General features: G+C 44.2%; 1 protein-coding gene across 1 annotated transcript; it reads right to left on the bottom strand.

The window, feature by feature from the left end:
- Window positions 1–1,423: 1,423 nt before the first annotated feature.
- On the bottom strand, window positions 1,424–11,117 carry NRN1 (neuritin 1). Its single transcript, XM_054017839.1, has 3 exons — window positions 10,895–11,117; window positions 6,162–6,306; window positions 1,424–2,617 (listed from the first exon to the last, which is right to left on the bottom strand). The coding sequence occupies exons 1-3, from the start codon at window positions 10,947–10,949 to the stop codon at window positions 2,386–2,388; spliced, it is 432 nt and encodes a 143-aa protein (XP_053873814.1). The 5' UTR covers window positions 10,950–11,117; the 3' UTR covers window positions 1,424–2,385.
- Window positions 11,118–21,640: the final 10,523 nt, after the last annotated feature.

The following is a 21,640-nucleotide window of genomic DNA, read 5'->3' as shown; positions in this document are numbered from 1 at the left end:
GTTTGCCTGAACTCTCCCATTTCCTTCCCCCCTCTCTTGCAGCTGTCAGTTTGTGCTAAAAAAATAATAGCAACGTGTGATGTCATGATTATTTTTAATAGCGATCTAAATTTTGATCGTCTGGGAAAAGCCATTCGCAGAAAGTCCACGGTTCCCTGGCAGTGCCAATGTGGGAAAGAAGGGAAGGAAGGGAAGGGAAGGGTGGAAAAATGCCCATGAAAGAAGGCTGAGCTTTGCATAGATTGGTGATTTCATCTCCCCTCCTCCCCCACACACATATAATGTATTTTATCATTAAAAATCAACATCGCTTCCAGTGCTAAAGGCGGCTGGCTCCAGTTCCGGGGCCCATTTGTTGCTGGGATTCAATACGTTTGGGAAATGCAGATTGGATTGCAACCCACTGTTTGATTTATGAACTGTTACGTTTGCTATTGCTTACCCATTACATTTCAGACTTTACAGACCTTGGGGGGGGGGGAGGGAGAGAGAGAGAGAGAATAATGATATGTTGGAGAAGGGGGATTATTACATTTCCCTCCCGCACCAGAATAAATAATATGTATGACTAGAATTGCAGAATCAAAATTAAACTCTGACCCCCTCCTCCCCTTTCCCTCAGCTTCCTCCCTCTCGGCAGGACTCTCATCTTATAGGTAGAAAGGATGTGTTTACTCCTTGATGTTTACCTCTCCATAAAGGCATCAAAATCCTATAAATAGACAAGGTTATAGCAGCTTCTGCTGCTAAATCAATAGGGCCCAGTCTCCTGGCTATTTCAGCTGAGCTGTCTTATTAATTATGAAAGGACTCATCTGATCTCAGGCAGCAGCTTTCTGTCCCTCCTTTGCAGCATCTTAATGGTGGTTGCTTTCTCTCCCCTCCACTGCTATAAACGGTCCCCTTTTCAGCAAAATGGGTTTCTTTTTTTAAAAAGAAATCACTAAATACGTATGTAAAGACTATAGCTGTAAATAGTCTGCCTATAACGCCGCCAGCAATTGCTGTGCCAGCAAAACCCGTGCATGTGAATAAAGGGAAGTATAACCGGGGCGGATTTTTGACAAACTGCTGCAAATGCAGAAGTGCTAGACCTGGGAGCCCGTCCTGCATTGCCCTGGCACCCCGGGTTCCCACTGAAATCTGGCACTCACTCTAGCTGGCTTGGGCTGGTTCCCTCTGTAAGCAGTCACAGCAGATGAGTCCCACGTTTTAGAAAAGGAGTATTGTGTACTTTTTTAAGGGAGTTTTATAGCATGATTTTTAAAGGGCTATGTTAATTAGTTTAGCAATTCTATATTTTTTTGCACCAAGATGACGATGTTAATTAATTTAGCAGCTCTGCATTTAGCCGCTATTATATTAAAAGCCTGTCCGGTTAAATAGATATATACCATGCATATTTTACAAATAAAACGACACCCTCATTTCAAACAATAATTTTTATTTTATATTTCTTTCTATACTTGTAGCAAATTTTTTTTTGCTGAATTGGCTTTATAATAAACTCTTTTTAAATTACATCTTTTCTTTTAAAATCAAGGTTCTTTTTTTGTCAAAATCAATATGCTGTATTTTTAGGTTTACATTTAAGCCCCCTTTTTGTGATCTATACTGTTGGATATTCAGGTATTTTACTGTATGTGTAACATCTAAAACAAGAGAAGAGGAGGGAAATTAAAGGCAGTGAACTCGGAAAGATGCTTTGACAACACCAAGTAAAGCTAAACTCTCAGCAATCTTAGCAGCATTCAATCCTTCAGTCATTAGATATAATCTCTTTCCTTCCTTCTTTTTTTTTTTAACTGTCCATTTCTTTCTTTTTTTCCCCTCGAGGAAATTTTTTTTTTTTTTTTTTTTTTTTTTTTTGCAGTGGAATGACCAATAAACAAGCGACTGTGGAGGAAAGATGATAGATTGTGAGTTATTCACCATATGCTTCACACGTGGATATCAATCTTGGATTCATTTCCAGTGCCTTTTTTCTCAACTCATCGTTTTCTTTCATATTACAAGAGGAGCCCATCTTTTGTTGTTGTTGTTGTTGTTGTTGTTATTATTATTATTTATTAAGATTATTAATATTAGGTGGCCCAAAGCCGTTCCTGAGATTCTTTTGCACAAAGGGCTCGGGTTTTCTATTTTTATTTGAAGAGACACTAAAGCTGAGGTCCGATTTTGGCTGTTTGTTGCTCATTGTTTGGTAACATTTGGCAAATAAAACACAAAATAAAGAGAGAACGTTTCCACAATCCTATATGGATGTTTCATCATCACAGATAATCACAACGGTCCCCAAAAAACGGATGGACACTTCCTCTATAAATCCAGTATATGGAGAGTGTGTGTGTGGGTGGGTATGTGTGTTCTACCAGAAGAGACCTCCTAGAAGGAGAACCAGGTCATTAACGCTGCAGAGAGAGCCAGCAGGAGCAGGGGGAAGGCAGGGAGGAGTAGGGAAGGAGCTGACCCGTTGCTTCCTCCGCATAGTTCAAATAAGCTGCCTTGAAAATCGAGGTTTTTGGATTCCCTTTTCAGTTTTTCCCAAAGATCTGTCGCGCCTTCCTGGCAATCCGTGAGGGCTGTGAGGGTGCAGGAATGGAAATCATCCCAGTACCTGGGGAAGGAGCAAACACAGGGGACAAGCGCCAGGTCACTCGCTGCACAAGAGGGCCCAACAACATACCAACCCCACGCCCGATTCCCTCCACCCACATGCTCCCCTTCCAACCAGCTCCTGATTCCGCCCCTCCCAACAGTTTCAAATGTGTGTAGCGATGACGGGTGCCTTGATGTTTGGGTGCCCAACCCCCCATTTATGCAAATCAGGCCCCCTTCAAGAAGTTTCCCCCTTGGGGCGCTGCAAAATTGAGACACCTAAAATCAACTGTGACTTTTTGAAAACCTTAGCCCTTGCTGCCTTCAGAATTGCAACCTTAGAAGAAGCAGCCCTACGCACAACCAGCTCGTTTTGCACTTAGTGAGGCTCTGCTCCTACTCCCAGTTAAACCAGTGGGTGTGGGGCCGTTGATTTCAATGAGAGCAGGATCAAGCCTTCAGTCAATAGCTCTGTTTCAGGATTTCCTCAAGAGTGACTGCGATCTTAATTCCTCCCCGTCCCAAACGCCCCCTAAGCAGGCGGCTTGCTTCCATTCTGAACGAGCAAGGAGGCTACAGCTGGCTTATTTTGTATTTACTCGGTAACGTTCTGTTATTGGCTTTTGCACAGAGTCAGAAATCGAAATTTCTGCCTTTGAAGGGAGAGCGGCTGGGGTCCAGCGCATAGCCCCGTAAATCATAGGCAGGGGTAGGAGGTGTGCCTTTTGCATGCACAGAATAGCTGGACATCTTCCAGGGGGGGAAATAGCCACAAAAAGCAAGGTGCCTATTATTAACCTTCCTTAACTGTCGGACTTTATTAAGGAGCGTGTTTCTTAGCTGTAATGATTATGATATTTATTTATTGCCTAGCATGATTATTGTTGGAGAGTGTTCTTTGGTTTTGATGCTGATGACCTGTATTATTGTGCGGTGAGATTTGATTTTACTCTATCAGAACGATGGAATCGGCCAAAGTTTAAAGATCCTAAAGTAAAGTTACTTCACAGAAAAGCACCGCGTTCCTTGGTGATCCCATCTAGGAAAACCTTCCACCGACTTCAGAGGGCTTTAGATCGAGCCCTCATTGCACAGAAAACCAGCCACCTCTCTGCAGAATGCCGAGTGGCTTTCGATCAGGCGCCAGGTCAGTGATTCTGAAATTACAGGGACAGTATGCCTGTGATTTCAGAATCCTGACCTAATCCAAAGCCCCACTGGAGACAAAGGGGAAGTCTGTCCAGTGATTTAAGTGAGCCCAGGATCCTTCAGTGTTTAGAATAAGAAACCACTCACCCCCGTGGAAAAAAATCCAATATTCCTAAACTGCTTTCCCATTTTTCTCACTCAAACCAAAACCAGATCTCGAGGCTAAATCTAAACTCCAAGAAGGATTGTCTCATTTCAGAGGAGACTGGCAGATCTCTCTGTAGTGGTCTCGGTTATCTAAAACCAGTGTGGCCTCTGTGAACTGTTCTCTGGTTTGTTTGTTTTTTCCAGGTAGGCGCTCGGTTTTCGGTTATTTTTTTAAGCAGTCCTGCAGATTCTAATTTATGAGCACTCTACACTGGTTGTAGACTCCAGTGTTTGCTACATTTGTAATAAATAATGAGATATTGAGATGCCAAGAAGGCTGAGAGTGTGCCTCTCCTGCAGTATTTCTGCTATAATTGCATCTCCCAAAGGAAAGTTAAATCTTCCCTGATCTTCTTTCAATACACATTCTGGCATAGAAAAAGGGGGAGAGAAACCTCTACAGAAATCAGGCGCAGGCCGGTGGCACTGGACAAGAAGCTAACTGCTGAACAGTATCTAGGACAAAGGCTTTAAATTAGAACGATAGGGCCCTTGTTTCTGTATTTATTCTACATGCAGCTCAGCAGGTATATTGCAGCTGGCCACGTACCGGCGTTGTAGACGCTGCAGATAGCAGCCTACTGTCGATCAGAAATATATAGACAGAAAGAGAAGTCACAGGGGTTTCACAACATTGTCTTTTGGGTTAACATGTCTTGATTTAAAAAATGTTTCCGTTTAATGTACATTGTTTTCTGACTCCTTTTTTTTATGTTTCAAGAAAGACTTTATACTCCAATGACACCGCCTTGGCTTCTAAATGTGGCTATTTGCCGGATATTTCAGGATTATGCAGGAAAACAGCAATTAGGGAAATCCTATAAACGGATTTCTTTTTTTATTAAATTAAAATGCAAACGGTGCGTTACTATCTTCAAACAAAGAACCCCTTAATGGACAGTTCTTAAAAATGAAGCATTAGCTCTTATCCTCCTATTCTCACCAACAACCTTCATATGTCCCCAGTAAAGAGTCAGGAATGGGAGACAACGGCTTTTTTAATGTGGGCGAAATAAATCAAGATTCACATTTCCTTAAGCAATGGACCCCTACCCAGGCGCTAGTCTGGAGTCTAAGCAAAACTCTGCAATGACTTCAATGGAAACTTGTGCTTAAGAACTCCCTGCCCGGTCTGGCCTAATGTTTCTTCCACAAGGACTGAAAGTTTGACAGCGAAACCATTTCAGTGTCTCAGCCTGCAGAGATCATTTCAGTGCCAGTCTCTCTTCAGACACGAGTATTTCTTCTACAAGCCCAAATCATTATTCACACCTTATTAAGCAATAATGTTAACTCTACAAATGAAACTAACTAGATCTGAATTATCGTGGAAAAATAACTCTCTCTAATAAGGCAGCAAGGTGCTATTTATTCATCATTATTATTATTATTTCTCTGTATATTCGATTGCATTGTTGTCATCTTAATTTATTATGTTTAATTCCGGGGCCAGATTCTGATCTCTTTAATCGTGTTGCTTAGCAGATGACTTAAAAAACAGTCCCACATTTCTAGAGTAAGGAAATCAGAACGCGACCCACAAAAAACAAAGAATCAGGAGAGTCAATGAAGAATAAACGTAGCCCTAGAATTTCGCTGCTTAGGTGGTTTGCAAAAACGATCCTATTTTAAGCAATTCGTTAGCAACAAAATTGGCCTTTAAGAAGAGCCAGTACCAGCCAAATGTTGCCAACCCCATGCTGGATTTCCGACCTCCATTTTTATTAGCACCGGCACCACCCATGTAAATGACTGTTTGCATTGACAGCTAACGCTGGATGTCACACTCGGGGCCTTGAACAGATCAACTGGGAAGGGACCATCGACGTTACAAAAAAAATGCTGAGGGCAAGAAAAAGAGAAGAGAAGCCAAAAGAATACATAGTCAGCGGGGAAACGAACTGAACGGCCCAGCTACAGCGCAGGTTAAATCTTTCCTCGCAGTACAGTTTTGCTCTGATTGGCGCTTCAGACTGCAGAGAAATAAGGACGGAGGTCAGGCCAACTCAGGCCATGGACAACTGAAAATAAGGCAGCACCTTGCAGCGCCATAAAATCCCTTTCTTTTTACGCAGAGAGCCACGCTCACAGCAGCAATTAGAGCGGGATTTTCAGCCCGGCCAGTGATATTCTCTTTTCGAATAACCACCCCGAATGTAACCCTGGCGATCCGTAACGAGGAATAACAACGAAATAGGAAGACCTACGAGCAGATCGTTTGGAGATTTCTCTTGTCGTCCAGGTCCTGCGGGTAGTTGGCCATGTTATCGCCCAGCCTGAGCAAACAGTCCGAGAAGCCCCTAAAGACCGCATCGCACTTCCCCGCTGCTCTCACCGCCTGCACCAGGTACGCTGGGAAACAGATCAGCACCACATCAGCCCGGACAGATCCCAACACAGTAACTCTGTACAGCACTCAACCCCCACATGTCTGTGAGCTACATTCAACCCCTCCCCAACCCGTCCCCCACCACCACCATACACGAGGGATCAAAGTCGTGATTGTGACAGAAAGATGTGCCATTCTTGTGCACCCACCAGGTTGCAAACCGCTTTGCTTCCTTCTCAGCACACAAAGCCAGCTTTCCTGTTTGGGCATTTTCACCAGCAGACGGGATTAATTTTGAATGAGGGCAAGTGTGCTGAGAACAACAGGGTTAGAGTCAAAGGCATTCAGGGAGTGGGTTTGTGCCTTTGATTTGTGTGTGCGCGCGCGTCATTTCTTATTCCATCCCTCGCTCTCCCGTTGTATGTTTGAATCTAGTTTACAGTAGCGTGGCCCACTACAGTCTTGATTACCGTTAGGTTGTTTATTAAACGCAATTTTCAATTTGATTCTTTCCTTTCCCGGGATGCGTTTTATTGTTATAACATTCTGCTTCCGATCGTATAGACACACACGGACACTCTGATAAGGGCACTTCATTATTTCAGTGTTAACTGGGTAAATAGCTGCGGAAAATGAAACCTCTCTGAGAGGAAAACATTCACAAAACACGCAAAGGGCTACGGCTCACGTATATTTCTCCCTCCGATGGTGCAACAGCGTGGGGTGGGAACGAAAAGTTTGTGGGTTGCAATCGCTAGTAAGATTAATTCTTCCACGGTTAAAATCTTTTCCTGGCTATATTTCCCATGTTGCACCTTTCGGATTTTGCTATTCACTGGCACACACTGAGACGCTGTTTGAAAAAAATGAAAATGCCCTCCTGTGTAATCCACCGATGGAGTGAGTGCTAGAGTCACAGACTAGGGGTGTGTGGGTAAAATTACTTCTCACCTATGTCGTAGTTTTGCAGCTAGATTGGTGCCAGAGAGACGCCTGTGGTTTATATGTCAGACTGTGTGTCTCTGGACATGTTGTCCATAGCCAGCTGGATCGACGTGGAGACACAAGAGCATCATTTACCTCACTTCACCTCAGCTCCTCTATGTACCGCTCTGCCTAGAGGGCTAGAAGTTTCTGAAAACTGTCTAGCTATAGCTGAGTCCATCAACCAGGCGCTCTGTCTCTAGCCACACACAAAACTGACCCTGCTGGGAAGAAGGTGCTCCCTCTCGATCTCTTCCCCTTGCAACGAAATCCACACCGTGCTGAGGGATAGAGTGGATTTTCAGGCAAGGGGAAGCCAGGCTGTCTTGCTGGGAAGATTTTTTGTAAATACCTTTAAAGTGATATTAGCTCTAAAATCCCTCCCAGCCACTAGCCTCTCCTGATGCAGTGGTGCTGAGGGGAGTAGGAGTGTCACTGTGGTTTGGTCTCTCTCTCTCGCTCGCTTTCTGCTTGCCTGCATGGTCAGGACTCACTCAATTGATTTGTCTGTTTGAAAAAACACCACCACCAGATACAATTTCTGGCTGACTGGCTGGGATTCGCTAGCATACGGGCTATTTATCCCTATCAATCCCGCTGCAAATGAAAGGGAATTAGAGGCTTGTTGGTTTAATTGATCACTGGCTTGATCCTGAACAACAGAGCTCAGGGCTCTCAGCTGCTCCCTCCTCCCCTCAATGCAGTGCATCTTTAGCCACCTACAGTAATCGGGTTAAGGGAGTTGCCATTTTCACATTCTGCTTTCAGGAGCCTGCCCCAAGTGCTGGGGGCACACACTGGGTTGGGAGCCTGGGATTGCAACCGTAAGAAACTCTGCCCTAGAGATTCCCCTGGGGAGCGTGGCTGCTTATTTTTAAGGCGCTCCAATTACCAAGTAAGTGGCTGGCTCCAAAAGGCTCAGAAACCCCGTCACCCCTCCCCGTTTGATTCATCATTAACCTGATTTAGTAACCACACCCCTCACCACCGCCGCCCACCCGCACGTCAAAACACGCGGGGAGGGGGTGGTGGTGCAGACATTGGCTACGGTACAAAACATGCAAACAAATAGCAGAGCTGAGAACATCCCGAGAGAGAGAGAGAGAGAGAGAGAGAGAGAGAGAAAAGTCCTATAAAAGCCATCGCGATCCCTCCTTGCAAGCGAACGAGGAAGGCGAAAACGCCACTTCCAAGCGGCAAAATGCTACAAGTCACTCTTAAAAATATAGGCTCCCAAATGATCTGCCCTATGAATCGACTCCTCCCGGGCGCGCCAAGATGCGATGGCAACAATAATAATTCGTAAGTGCCATTGTACTGCCTTCGTGCTCGGCAGGAGAGGCCTGCTCAAAGCACACGCGGGCGCGTGAGCGAAATGACGTAGTGTTAGCATGCTGTCGCTGTCCGCGGCTTTGGGGGCAACTGTGCTTTAAGAAACGAGACAGGGTTTTTCCCGAGTTACACAACAGTGGGATTTCTCTTGAACTAGGTCGTTTGAAAGAGAAAGGGGAAAGTGCAGCCCATCGACAACGCATAAGGGCGAAAGGATCCATCCATAATTGATCCTTTTTGCATTCCTTAATTTTGCAGCTTATTCTCCACATTTAACACGCTCTTTAGCTCCGTCTACTCCCCGCATCATCTGTCTCTCTGTCTCACCTTCCTTCCTTCCAAGCTCCTGCAATCCCCGCTTACTTCCCTCGGCCACCTTTCTTGTCAAAATGTCAGTGGTTCGGAGAGCTTCCAGCCATTCATAAGGACCAAGGCATTGGTGCAAAGATGTACATATATTTGGGGCGCACCAAACTAATGCGACAAACTTCCATTTCATACGAACCCTTTAGTAATTCACCAGAAGAGGTAAATACACTTCTACACTGGATGTGGCATTTATTCTCTTTACAAAATAGAGGTGGCACCTTATTTCAAAATAGTAATAAATACTTCGGCGTAAAATAAAACCAAACGGCTCTCCGAAGAGACTATAAGATCCGAAAATTCATCCCTTTCCTCACTACCCCAAAAATATCTACACTTTAATAATGTTTGAGGTCTGCAGCACTGGTTTTATCTGAACTTTCGAAATTCCTGCACGTTTTCGAACGATCTAGTGCACATAAAGTGCCAAAATATGTAAAATTCACGGCGAATAAATGCCTCTCTTGGTAAAATTTCCTATCCTCACATCCTCCTCCAATCTCCAAATAAATAAATAAATAAATAAATAAACACATACATACATTTATAAAAAAATAAATGTAGTTTTAAAAAGGCCATGTGTCCTGAAAAATGGTTTTGCAAAGCGTTCATCATCCTTTGCAATTATTCTGATTGAAATAATGACATGAATTTTGAGGTTGGCAAATCCTAGCCACATTTTCCCGAGTTCAATGTTTCGTCTCAAGGGTTTCCTCCCCCTCCCCATCGATGCGAAATTTATTTTCATCGCGTTTTGCCTTTTCTCCACGCTCCCCCCGCCCCAATGCTGCAGAGATCGGCTAGCGAGGAAAGCGACAGAGCGAAATGATTTTTAAATAGCAAAACTGAGCATTTTTTATTATGACAGAATTCCTTTGCAGAAAATCTTTTCAAGGGTTTCTCTTGTAATCTGCCAATGTATCGATAAAGGATGTGTTTTAATTATTTTTAATCCAAGATCGTTTTTGGATAATGCTAGGGAATTTCTTTGGTTTTTTTTTTTTTTTTTTTTTTTTGTTATTAGTTCCTTATGCAGAATGAAAGGAGTTGCTAACTTAAAAGCTGTTTTAATATTTGTAACTGTGAAAATACTTTAGTCGGAAACATTGAACAAAATTTATCTAATAAACAAAACCTAGCAACAACAAAATCCCAAACAACAGTAAGAAAAAATACACATACACGTATATCTATCTATCTATATATACACACACAAACTAGGGTGGAGGGAAACCTGTGCTATTTTAAGTAACTCCCAAAGAATAGGCATTTTGCACCTCTACTTTAGTGACAGAGGTTCTCTTAGTTTACCCAAAATTAATTCTCAGGCAATAAGATTTAAATTTTGTTTTTATTTCACCACCACACCTAACAAAAACATTCACTGCAGCTGGGAGAGCCCTAACATACCAAAAGACAGCATTGCGACCCCTTTGCACGTCCCTGGTTGCCTGCAAATAAACTTTCCAGTTAGACCTATCTCTAGCCATTTTGTTCCATTATCTCATCTCTCTGCCCCTCTAGGGAAGAAATAAATGTCCTAGCATTGGAACCACTGAATTGTCGGTGGCATATATCTAGAAAGAAATATGCATGTAATCGTTCCCGGGGAGGAGGGAAGGAAAAAGAAAGCAACCTAACCATTAACGAGCATTTCATCCGTCTGGTTTGCAATAAGGAAGAGCAAAAGTGGTTCAAGAGGAATAAGAATTCGTTCCCTTTCCTGCGGAAAAGCTGTTCTTTCAGCGCTTGGCATCCTGAATAAACACGAACATGCCATTAAAAAGAGCGAGCGAGGAGAGTACATAGCCTGGTCCCTTCGCCGCGAATCATGCCAATCATTTCAGGTTATTTAGACATTCCGTTTCTGCATGCATCAAATGGGGTTTGGTGCAGACAACTTGAGACACAATTTGGTGGTCCACTTACCTATCTGTACAGCAAGGATCAGAGAAATATATCTGCCGTTCAACTTAAGTCCCATCCTACATTTAGTAAAACCATTTGCGACTGCAGATCTTTAAATAGTTACTTTGGAAAACGTGGGGGAAAGCTGAAAAACAGGCATTGCCAACAAGTTCCCAGCAGCGGAGACTTTGCAGACGAGGGGGAGATGGAGAAAGAGGGAGAAGGGAGAGCCGGGAATGGTTCACTCCATTAGCAGGGGGCGGAGGAAGTACAGCCTCACGCCCACCACCAGCCCTGACGTGAGGGAATGACACTGACGGATTCTTTTTTTTTATGTGCACCTTGGAAGGAGAAACGCCATTTATAGGCATCCCAGCCTGGATTTAGCCCGCTCTCTGCCATTAATCGCCACGAAATCTCCTCCCCTCGGTGAAATTCCCCCGGGCTGCTGGCTGCTGGTGTGACCCTGCAGGACTTTAGGGGAGCCCTGGATTCTCCACGCGCCTGCAACAGCCCCGACAACAAACAAAAGCCCCACCAGAAGGAGCTGGCCCGTGAGGAACTCCTGCCATCTTTATTAACACGTCCCCATGGCCAAACACTGCAGCAAGCGCCTGACAAGCAGGGCAGCTTCTGTTAAGCCTGGCGTGTGCGTCTCTCCCCCCTCTCTCTCCCCACTAAACAGCTGCGTCCAGCTTCTCTGTGTCTGGCACGCACCGACCTCTAGATGTGATCCTTGCGGGCTTGTCCTCACCCTGCAGCGCTGGCCGGGTCCTCAAGAGCAACAGGCGACATCGTGGGGGGCTAAAGCTTGGCCTTGAACAGGCTGCCAGCAGGCTGGCTTGGCTCTTTTGGGCTGAGCTTAAGCTAAATAATAACCAATAGCCCTGGGTATCTAAACAACCCGAAATCCTTGGCATTGCTCTGCCGATGGCATTGTTTTTACTTAAGGCATTGCTGAGGAGTGGCCTGCAAAATTGCCGCGCTCCCCCCTCTTTTTATTGTGGATTAATCTCTCCACATGATTTTAACTCGCTCTCCAGCCCTCTGGGTTTTTTTTTAAACGTATTATAAAATACCTGCCCCTTGTGCTGTCTGAATCTATGCAGCTGCATTGCTGCTTTGTTACATAATGGACGGGGCCGCAACTGGCAAATAGATGGGGAAAGTAGAAGTAGTTAGACCCCAACATTAAATCTTATCTCTGTCCAGGACAGTTGGAGCTTTCTGGGGATGCAGGCTGCTAGCACAAAGCGTCCAATATTATTTTAGATGGGAGGGGCATGACGTGTGTTTCCTCATGTTAGCCAGGAGGTGCAAAAATAATACTATCTAAGGCATGCAAATCCAATGAGGGAGGTGTTTGCAAACAGCGAACCTGTCTATCCATCGATCCCTCTCTCCTGCAGAGCAACAGGAGCGGCTAGGGAGAGATCTAGCCATCGATTTGTTACCAGGTGAGGATATTGAGGGGGCCAGAAAGGCCGTGGGGAGGTTTGCAGCGCTCCCGGAGACAGGAGGGAGGGGGGACAAGTAGGGGTATATTCTGCTGTGGAAGAGTCTCTCTCCCTCCCTGCGTGGGTGGGGATAGCACTGAAGAAACACCCCTCCCCGTCCTCCCCCTCTCTGCAGCAGCGGGGATCGGAGACTGGCTTTTGCTGGGTCTGCCCGGGTTGGCCCCTGCAGTGAGGAGTGGGCGGAGGATTCAGGAGTCTCCCCCCATCCCTCCCCTATCACGTCACCTGGATGAAGATGGGGAGGGCTGCTGAGCTGGTTAATCTCTGCCAGGCTGCCTGCCCTGAATCCTGAGGGAGACCAGGGCCTGCCTGCCGGATCTGCCTTTTTCTTTCCTACTGTGTGTATTAGGGCGGTGGCTGGGGCCTGAGGCAGATCAGAGCTAGGGGCTACACAAAGAGAAGTGGATGCTGCGGGTCCTGCTCTGACCAGCTCCTTATTCCATCCTTGGGGGGAAGGGAGGGCTTTCCTGTTATTCAGAGGGATGCTCCTGCCAGACAATAAGGGAGCTGTCCAGGCAAATCAGTGCCCTTGCAGTGCCATCCTTTCCTCCCCATCCCCATTCTCTCCTGGGGCCCTGTATGCTGTGCTGCCCTCACCACCCCAGGTGCGAGGCTCAAGGCATGAGGCCAAGGGAGTGGGCACATTTGGTGAGAGTCTGTCAGCACCCCTGCCTAGGCAAGGGTTTGAGCTCTGGCTCAGCTCAGTAGAACTTGCATGTTGTTATCTTGGCTAACATACTGGGGACTGAACCCAGGAGCTGAAAACACCAGGCTCCACAGCTTGACCTAAAAAGCCTCCCTGTGGACTAGGCCCAAAATGGGGGGTGTATAACACACACTTGATCCTGGGGGGTTACACAGGTATCTTCCCCTAAGGGAGAGGGGGACCTGCTGCCAGTGCTGGGGTAGGCTACATAGGTACCTGCCTATAGCATTTAATTGTTAGGTGATGCTCCCACCTGGCCACCTTCCCACTAGGTGGGGCAGCTTCTCTAGGGGGAGTGTTTCCCTTTTAAATGTGGCCCACTTGCCCTCAGGTAGCAGTAGCTCTAGGATGCCAAAAGAGCGAGTGCTGGCTCTGGCTAATGCAAACTGAAAGCCTGTGTCTGCTGAGGGAGAAAACACAAGCAGCTCATGGAGATGTTCTGCTGCTGTTGCCTACCAAGGGCCTCTTTCTGCCCTGCATTGGATCCTGTGTAGCCACACTGAACACAGCGGCCCTAAGGGTTTCACTTGCTTGTAGTTACCAGCTCCCACCAGCTTCTCCCCACCACAAAGTAGCCACTCCCACTCAGATGCTACACCACAAAATTACCAACCCCTGCCCATGTCTTCCTACCACCCCTTCTCTCAGGGGTTCTCTGCTCGGTGTCCCCTTCTGGTTCCCTGGTTTTGGTCCTTTGACCCCCACGCCTGTTCCTGTTATTGCCTTCGTTGTCCTCCAAACTTGGTTGGGTTCTGGGTTCAGTAGCTCCTCCCTAGGCTGGGGGAGTGGCTTTTAGCAGTGGGCGAGCTAGCGCTCGCCCACATCTTGGCGCTCAAAAGGACCCCTCCACTCAGCTCCTCTTCCCACCGATTAGCCACTCCTTCACCACCATAATTACTACCCCTCAGTCAGATCCACCCACCACAAAATTACTGCCCCCAAATCAGCTCTTCCCACCCCTGTTTCAGCAGCCAGTTGCAGGCTGGCTGATATAGGCAATGTGAAGGCAGCTGTTGATTTTGAATCCCTCTGCTCCTAATGAGTAAATATAATTAAGTAGTTTTACTCTAGCAGTAGTGACTGCTGCATAGCGCAGTTCCTTATACCAGCAATTCCTGAGAAGCATTATTTAAAAAAGAACAGCCCTTCACTTCCCCATGGCCTTAATGAAAAAGGACTGAGCAATATGCTGAGAAGTAAGTAAGAGGGTGGGAGGCATGACAGTCTACAAGGGTCTGAAGGTCACCAAGAAGGGAGAGGGATTATTTAGGGTTAAGTGAGTCAGTACAACTAGGAGCAATTACATGAAATCAAGAGTAAGATGCAAAAAACTCTTGATGGTGAGATCTGTTAATACAATAATACTAATGCAATTAACCCATTGCACTTATACAACACCTTTTTATCCATAGACCTCAAACTGATTAACAGAGGTAGATAAGCAGCATTACCCCTACTTTCCAGATAGGGACACTGTAGGGGAAAGTGTCTTTTGTCAGGTCCCAAAGTGATTTCATGGCAGAATTAAGGATAGAATCAGGTCTCTAGACTGCTGAGGAAAGCTCAAGTCCCTACATCACAGGTATACTCTCACGATGTTAAATAGTCTCTCAAGGGAAGTGTTAGAAGCTCCCTTCAGTAGCAATATTTGAATCTAAACTGGATTTAAGGCAAAAATGCTAATACAGTATCTGGCATTCAAATGTTGAGGTAATGGCTGCTCTAGAAATACCGCCAACAGACAGAGATAGATATACCATACGGTAGAATTCTGCCATTGTTCCTGCAAAGATCAGTTAGATAGGTCTTTGATTTAGTGCATTAGCAGCAAATAAAAGGGGATGGATGGGCTGTAGGCTCATGGTGCTTGAATGGAAACATTGTACATGCTGGTCAGCCTGCAGCTGCGCTGCTTGTATTTTGGTCAGTGTGTAAAAGCACCCTTGGAAAAGCACCAGGATTGAAGGGAAGTGACAAGATCAAGAGTACAAGGACTGAGAGAGCTGCAGCAGGAGGAATTTTCATTTTCACTCCCATGCCATGCTGATAAAGGTTTGTGGTTGCTGGGTTGTTGTTTTTTTTAATCATACTTGTATCTCCTACTTTTCCCTAAGGGTAAACAAGGTCTAGCTGCAGGTTAGGGCTTAGCTAGTATGAGGTGTCTTGTCTTGAACTTATTTTTGACCATAACACACGTAAAACTTGCTTTGAAAATGTCTATATTATAATTTCCAACATGCAAATCAAACAGATTGTAGAACTCTGATTTGTTTAAAATTTCAGATCCATGTTTAACAGTTCAGAGCTATCTGCACTTCTGACAAACTGGGTCAAAAATCTCTTGAGACCAGGCTTTTCTGTGAGATATCTGGCATTTCTGTTTCTGGAACACAAGAGCAGTGGGTTTCCTGGTGTTCCAGCTAGAAATGATCCTAAGCCAAACCACCTCTGGATAGCCTTGAACTTTGGGGAAGTTCAGCTGTATCTGAACATTCTGTTTGCACTCCATCATTATAATGGACCAAACTGCCACTCCAGACCTTTCCAAATATAGATTCAGATCTGAACTTCATGGCTCAGGCTGTTTCTAATTCTGGTGCTTCCAGTTCTGGTTGGAACCTGAAAGTGTGAGGCCATGTGAACATTTTTTTTTTTTTAAAAAAAAGCTCAAACACTGTTTAAAGACTTTTGAATTTCAGAGTCTAAAAAGGGTCAAAGATCGAAGCATGATTCTGACACCTTAACGAATTGCTCTGTGAGTGGGATCAATGCTCGTGGCGGGGGAAGAAGCTGTACCCTGTAAAGTGGTTTAGTAGTAGTTGCAGTCCCTCTGCATGCTGTGGAGGTCAAGGAGGAATTCTGCTTTCCATTGTTCCTTGTGTAGCCCTGTTTCTGACATGCGCCATAGAGGTATGATCTAGCCCTTAGACTGGAAGCTCCTCAGGTCAGGAATCCATCTTTATCTCTGTTACAAAAAGCTATGCTTGTTGACAACTCTAACTGAATGAAATACTATTACTAATTGCATTCCGTACTGGATTACACAGTCTAGAAAGGACATATCTGTTGACAGCAAGCCATAGATAGTGAGGCTCATAACCTCCAGCTAGTTCTGTTGTTAGAGGAAGATGGCCAGAGACAGAAAATGCAAACCAATATTGATGCCCAGTTGAAATTACCCCAATCCACTGTGAGATCCTGAAGACTTTATTTAAGTAGAAAATGAGCATGAACACACTGAAAATGTGACAGGCGGGGTTTAAGGAACACCTTCTAGATTGGGGGTGCAGTGGTATTGTCTGGTCACATATTTTAGGATTTATGTTACTGGCCAATCTTCAGAAAGTTAATTGAAAGTCCTGGTTAACCAGAGGTCTAGTTTTACCCTTGGATGTGTATGACTTGTTGTATTGAACAGGAGTCAGGCAGGCATGTGCATCTGAGGAAAGAATTTGACCCTAATCTACATTAAAGTTGTGTCACATTATGCAATTGCTATGTGTGTGTATACACTGTAAACCATACAAATGCAAATCATTGTTAGCCAAATGAATTTTTATGAATGTAAACTGTTGTGGTGATTCAAAATGCAAAGCTGGGGAAGGCAGTGGGGAACTGAGGACCAAGAGTAGAATATAGAGTATTGGGAAATAAACTAGTTCAATGAGAGTTAGGCACCTAAATATCTTTGAGGAGCTGGGCCTGAGCACCTAACTCCATTAGGCTCCTCGGGAAAGCTCAGCCTACATGTATGTTTGTACTTTTTGAAATGTCTTTTGAAAAGAAATGTTGACTTACAAAATCTCACTTGACCACTGTAAAATTTTTGCCAGCCACGGTTGTAAGGAAAACAATGTCTCTCTTAAAAATATGATCATTCACAGCCAATCAGCAATCCTCGTTGATACATGTGGAAAACAGAAAATTCCAAGCAGGGATTGTTAATTTTCTTATCTGAAGGATGTTGCTTCTCACCAGCTCAGTCACTTCTTAATACAGTGTTGTAATGAGAGTGTTGATGAGCCCAACCGAGCTCAGAAATGAAATGTGAGCCCACAGTGTTCCATCCAGATGGAGAACACACCCACTTCCATTATGTTTGGCACAGAAGATATTGTTTCAGGTGCCCATGGACATTGCTAGGAGTGGGCTGGTTTCAGAAAAGCTGTCCTATTGGAAAACTGTGTCTCTGTCATCCTAGATGGGTGTTTTCTTTCAAGGGACATATACCATGGATGAGAATATAAAGGCTCTATGGATGAGATGAACCCCAGTGCTTTCATCACAGACCTGAATGGCATAGGTGGGGCTGGGAAAGAACTGACATCCCAAACTGGATATTTTGTCTTAGTCAGCCAAATCCAGGTAGGGTATTGGATATGGAAATTTGGTGAGTTGAACGCATCCTGCCTCAGTTTGACATCCTTCTGCCATTCTGAATAGATCTTGTGGGCCAGCTATAGATCTCAATCACTTGAGTGTAACTCTGGGGTAGCTCCATTGGAGTTACTTCAGATTTATGCTAGAGTAACTGAGGTCGGACTCTGGCCCACAATGACATTTCCATTACAGGAGCTAGTTGCACAATGTCTGTAACTGCACTATATAACAATAACAATCCCACACAGGGCTTGCTGCTGCTCCACTGAGGTCAATGGCCAAACTCCTATTGACTGCAGTGGAAACAGGGATCCCTTGGTGGATTAATATTTGGTTTCATTTATTTATTTTATTGATTTGATGAATGTCTATTGCCATAGCAGCTATTGGCCTTCAGTTAAAATAGGAATTCAGCAACTGAAATTCCATTCTGAGTTTTCTTTACAACAGTCAATATGATTCCTTCGAGAAACACATTAAAATAACCAGCTTTATCTGATGCCAGCTGTCATGAAAACCTACACTTACGCTCTTCTAAATTTTAATTTTTCACTTCATCAGCCCTCACTAACATAACCAAAGTTACAAAGGAACTTCAGAGCTGGAAAAAAAATATCCATGTGTTAATTAGTTATGTGTAGTTTGAGTTGAGCACAGGCAATTTAGATTCACATGTGTGCATCTCAGTGAACTTAAATGAGATAGTCATTGCCAGAAAAGTGCTAAATCTAGGGAGGAAAAATATATAAGGTAAAATTTTGCCCTGCAATACACTAATGCACATCTTGAAAGAGACGAGTAAATGGTCTGCGGTGTGTGATGCTCTCTAGAATTATCTTCTCTGGGAATCGATCTGGAAGAACACTAATAACCTGATTTTCAGAGGTGTTAAGTTCTGTAGCAGCTGCCATTGGCTGCAGACACGTCTTGGAAGATAGAACTCATAAAGAGACATATCTAAGTCCCAATTAAGTCAATGGAAAGCCTCTCATTGACTTGAATAGGAGTTGGATGAAGCTCCAAGTGAGTGTGGCTTGACCAAAAGTGAACATTCCTTCCAAATTGTAAAGGTCCTTCTTTGTTACTCTACCAAAAACGATCATTGTTCAGAAACTGTATTTGGGTAAGTTATTCTATGTTCGATGTGGAACAACAACTGGACTAAATGGGTACGCATTTGTGTAGGCAAAAAGTAGCAGCATACTGTGCTACTTGTTCAGTGACGCAGTATTAAAGGTGAATGACTCAACAGTCCAGAAAGGAAGGTCATCTGTCTAAGAGAGGGTAGCTGTTGATCACCATCACCTTGTATTCTCTCTCTCAGCTAGATGTTCCGTGGAGTCAGTCGTGCACACATTTACTAATCATGCACATGTCAAAATCTTTTCTCCCTCTCCAGCATCCCTCTGTCCTTGTTTCTGGCTAACCAAGAGTTTCTGAAACATCATAGTGAAAACATGGCAGCTGCTGCTTAGCAGGTTGCAAATAGAAATGTCAAGGACACGTCTGTGGGATGATGCCCGTCTCTTTCCTAGAGGGGTATGGCATCTAAATAGACAGCCTCTTTGGGGACTTGCCCTTAGAATCTTGCCCCATGGAGTGAATTAGTGTGGTAATGCTATGAGGGGATGAACATAGACATGGGTGGAAGGGGTCTGTGAGATTTTTGTTAAGTTTTGTGCATTTAATCACTTCCATGAGATAATCAACTCATGAAGACCATGGCTGCCTTCGTCAAGGGCATTAATGATCTTTCCACAGGTTAAAACAAAATCCCTTGGGGTCTTTGAGACCACTGATCATTCTCTTGTCTTCTGATTTTGTAATAAACTGTGACCACATACACCTTTAAACATCATGTGCATCATTTGGGTTTGAGTCCTGGGACCTGCCGCAGTGAAACATAAGCTCCTTCACACTTGTTCTAAGTAAAATCTGCTTTAGCTGTGAGAAAGTAGAAAGATCTTGTAGTTGCTGGGGCCAACCATTAGTGGGAAATGTAATCATAGGCCCTAAGAGTATTACTCTGAAATGTGCTGAGCACCCTAGGATGTGCTGCCATAGGAGTTGAGGGCGCTCCTCACCTGAGAGGAGCATTCTGCACCTTCCAGGACTAACCAGCCAATCAAACAGCTAGAGGTGGAAAATAAATGTTGTCATGAACATTTTGTTCCCAGAGCTTTCCTTCCTGGGCACAATCACGGCCATTTAGCTGCTAAGACCAAAGGGTCAAAAAACCAAAATATGTATTGCAGCTATTTTTCAGGGAGACACCAAGGAGAGAGAACTCTTTACTGAAGGGTAAAAAAAAGACAGCAGTAATTTTGACATCAAAATAAACTGACTCATTTTGAAAGCTGCCCTAAGTTCCCTCCCCTCACTCTGACATCCTCACCTGAAGGCCAGTGATTTATGACAGCATATTTCATTGGTTCCTATAAGGAATCTTTTTCAGCGCAAACTGCCATCCCCTGCCAGAGAGTGGCTTGTGCAGGTCCAGACAGAGGGAGGCAAGCTGCTAAAAGGTAGTGATTGCAGCACTGATCTCTTGCAGGCTCTGCAGTGTGAAGAGGTGGTTCTGCATCACAATGAACTTAATTGAACGAGAAATGCCATTGATTTTCTTTTCAACCCTCCCCATTGCTCACAGCAATGGTGCTCAGCACCCTCTGCTCATGCCAACCTGCAAAGTCGCACAGTGGGCAGAGAAAGGAGATTTTTGTTTTTGCTACAATTAGCATTTTTTATGGGTGAAAACAAAATGTAAGTTCTCTAGGCTTGGAACTATCAGTATGGAAAAGCATTGCCCGTAGAATAACAGCTTCAGGAGATCGAGGAAGCGGGTTACGTGAGAAATCCTAGCTTACTTTACACTCTTCTGGTCATGAAGTGAAATTGTTCTCAGCTTTACCTGTTTGTTGAAAGTTGTGAAATGACACAATTATCAAACTATTGAAGAATCCTAAAAGGTCATTCTGTACCTAGACAGATAAAGGTGCATAAACTGCCTCAAGTCTTTAGGGAACAGGAAAGGAAAACATTCCATACTTTGATAATTGAATCATTGTCCTTTTTTTTTGCTTTGTTAGGAAAGTATGTTAACACACAGTTGCACATTTGAACAGCTAGTGATTTTCTATAGAACTTGTTAGATGCACCACAGAATATAATTATGCCGTTGCTGTTATTTGTAACAATATAGCAAATATTGGGGTTTTTGGTTTTGGTTTTTTTTTGTCCCCGCAGTGAAATTTTGTTGTTTTTTTAATTACAATTTAGGAAGAACATTGGGATATTCTGGCAAAAATCAAAACTCCCAACCGCAACACTGTAATAGGTTCTTTGCAAAGCACAGCTTGTCTTGTTTCTTATGTCACAGATTGTAAGATCCTTGTAGCAGTGACTATGAGCAGAGTTCTCAGTGTAAAGGGGCCATAAAGCTGATCTACCCAATCGCCTGAGGATTCCCCTCTGTAAACAAAAGGAATGTCCAGGTGGTGTGGAATTCCTTATCAACGCACTCCCAGCATTAGCACAGAGAGAGTTCCCCTATGCCGGCTCTGTTGATCCCTGGCTGTCAAAACAGCCTTGTGGTGCTATGGGCAGTTGGGTGCAATTGAGAGCGAACTTGCTACTGGGTTGGGCCTTGGGCTCAAGATTTGGCCTGTGCTGCAGAATTTGGGAAACATTCATTTCCTTCCAGTTTATGTTTTCTTGCCGTCTGAGAAGTAGTCAAGTAGATAAAGAGCACGTATCTGCTGTTATAGAAGTTTTGTCAGTGGGAGGCTTCTCGGTCTTTTGGCTGAGGGGTGAAAACATTATCTAAAATCTAATTCATGAACATCACACAGATACTGCAAGCAGTATCTCCTATTGTAATGCTGTATGCTCGTATAGCCATGTTGCTATGATGCATGCACTCTATGTAAGGGGGAAAATGCACTGCAGACTTGTTATTTAAAATGGATGGTGAGCTTTATGTCTGGTTGTTTTTCAAACAGACTTTCAGCTAATGGACTTGTCATTAAAGAGTTGAAATTCAAGTGAATGGTAATATTATTGCCGGCATTTCTATGAAGATACACAGACCTGGCTTGAACACTTTATGTAAACCTTTCATTCTGTTTTTCTGGTGACTGTCCACATTCGGAAAACATTTACAAA

Source organism: Malaclemys terrapin, chromosome 2, assembly GCF_027887155.1.
Source record: "Malaclemys terrapin pileata isolate rMalTer1 chromosome 2, rMalTer1.hap1, whole genome shotgun sequence".
NCBI classification, from domain to species: Eukaryota; Metazoa; Chordata; order Testudines; family Emydidae; genus Malaclemys; species Malaclemys terrapin.
The sequence above is the reverse complement of the archived record's forward strand: the minus strand, read 5'-3'. Positions and strand labels throughout refer to the sequence as shown.

Excerpts from the sequence above, each read along its gene's own strand:
- NRN1 (XM_054017839.1), bottom strand. The coding sequence starts at position 10,949 with ATGGGACTTAAGTTGAACGGCAGATATATTTCTCTGATCCTTGCTGTA. Across the intron at positions 6,307-10,894 it reads GATCCTTGCTGTACAGATAG|CGTACCTGGTGCAGGCGGTG; the intron begins GTAAGTGGACCA and ends TCTGTTTCCCAG. Across the intron at positions 2,618-6,161 it reads AATCTCCAAACGATCTGCTC|GTACTGGGATGATTTCCATT; the intron begins GTAGGTCTTCCT and ends CTCCTTCCCCAG.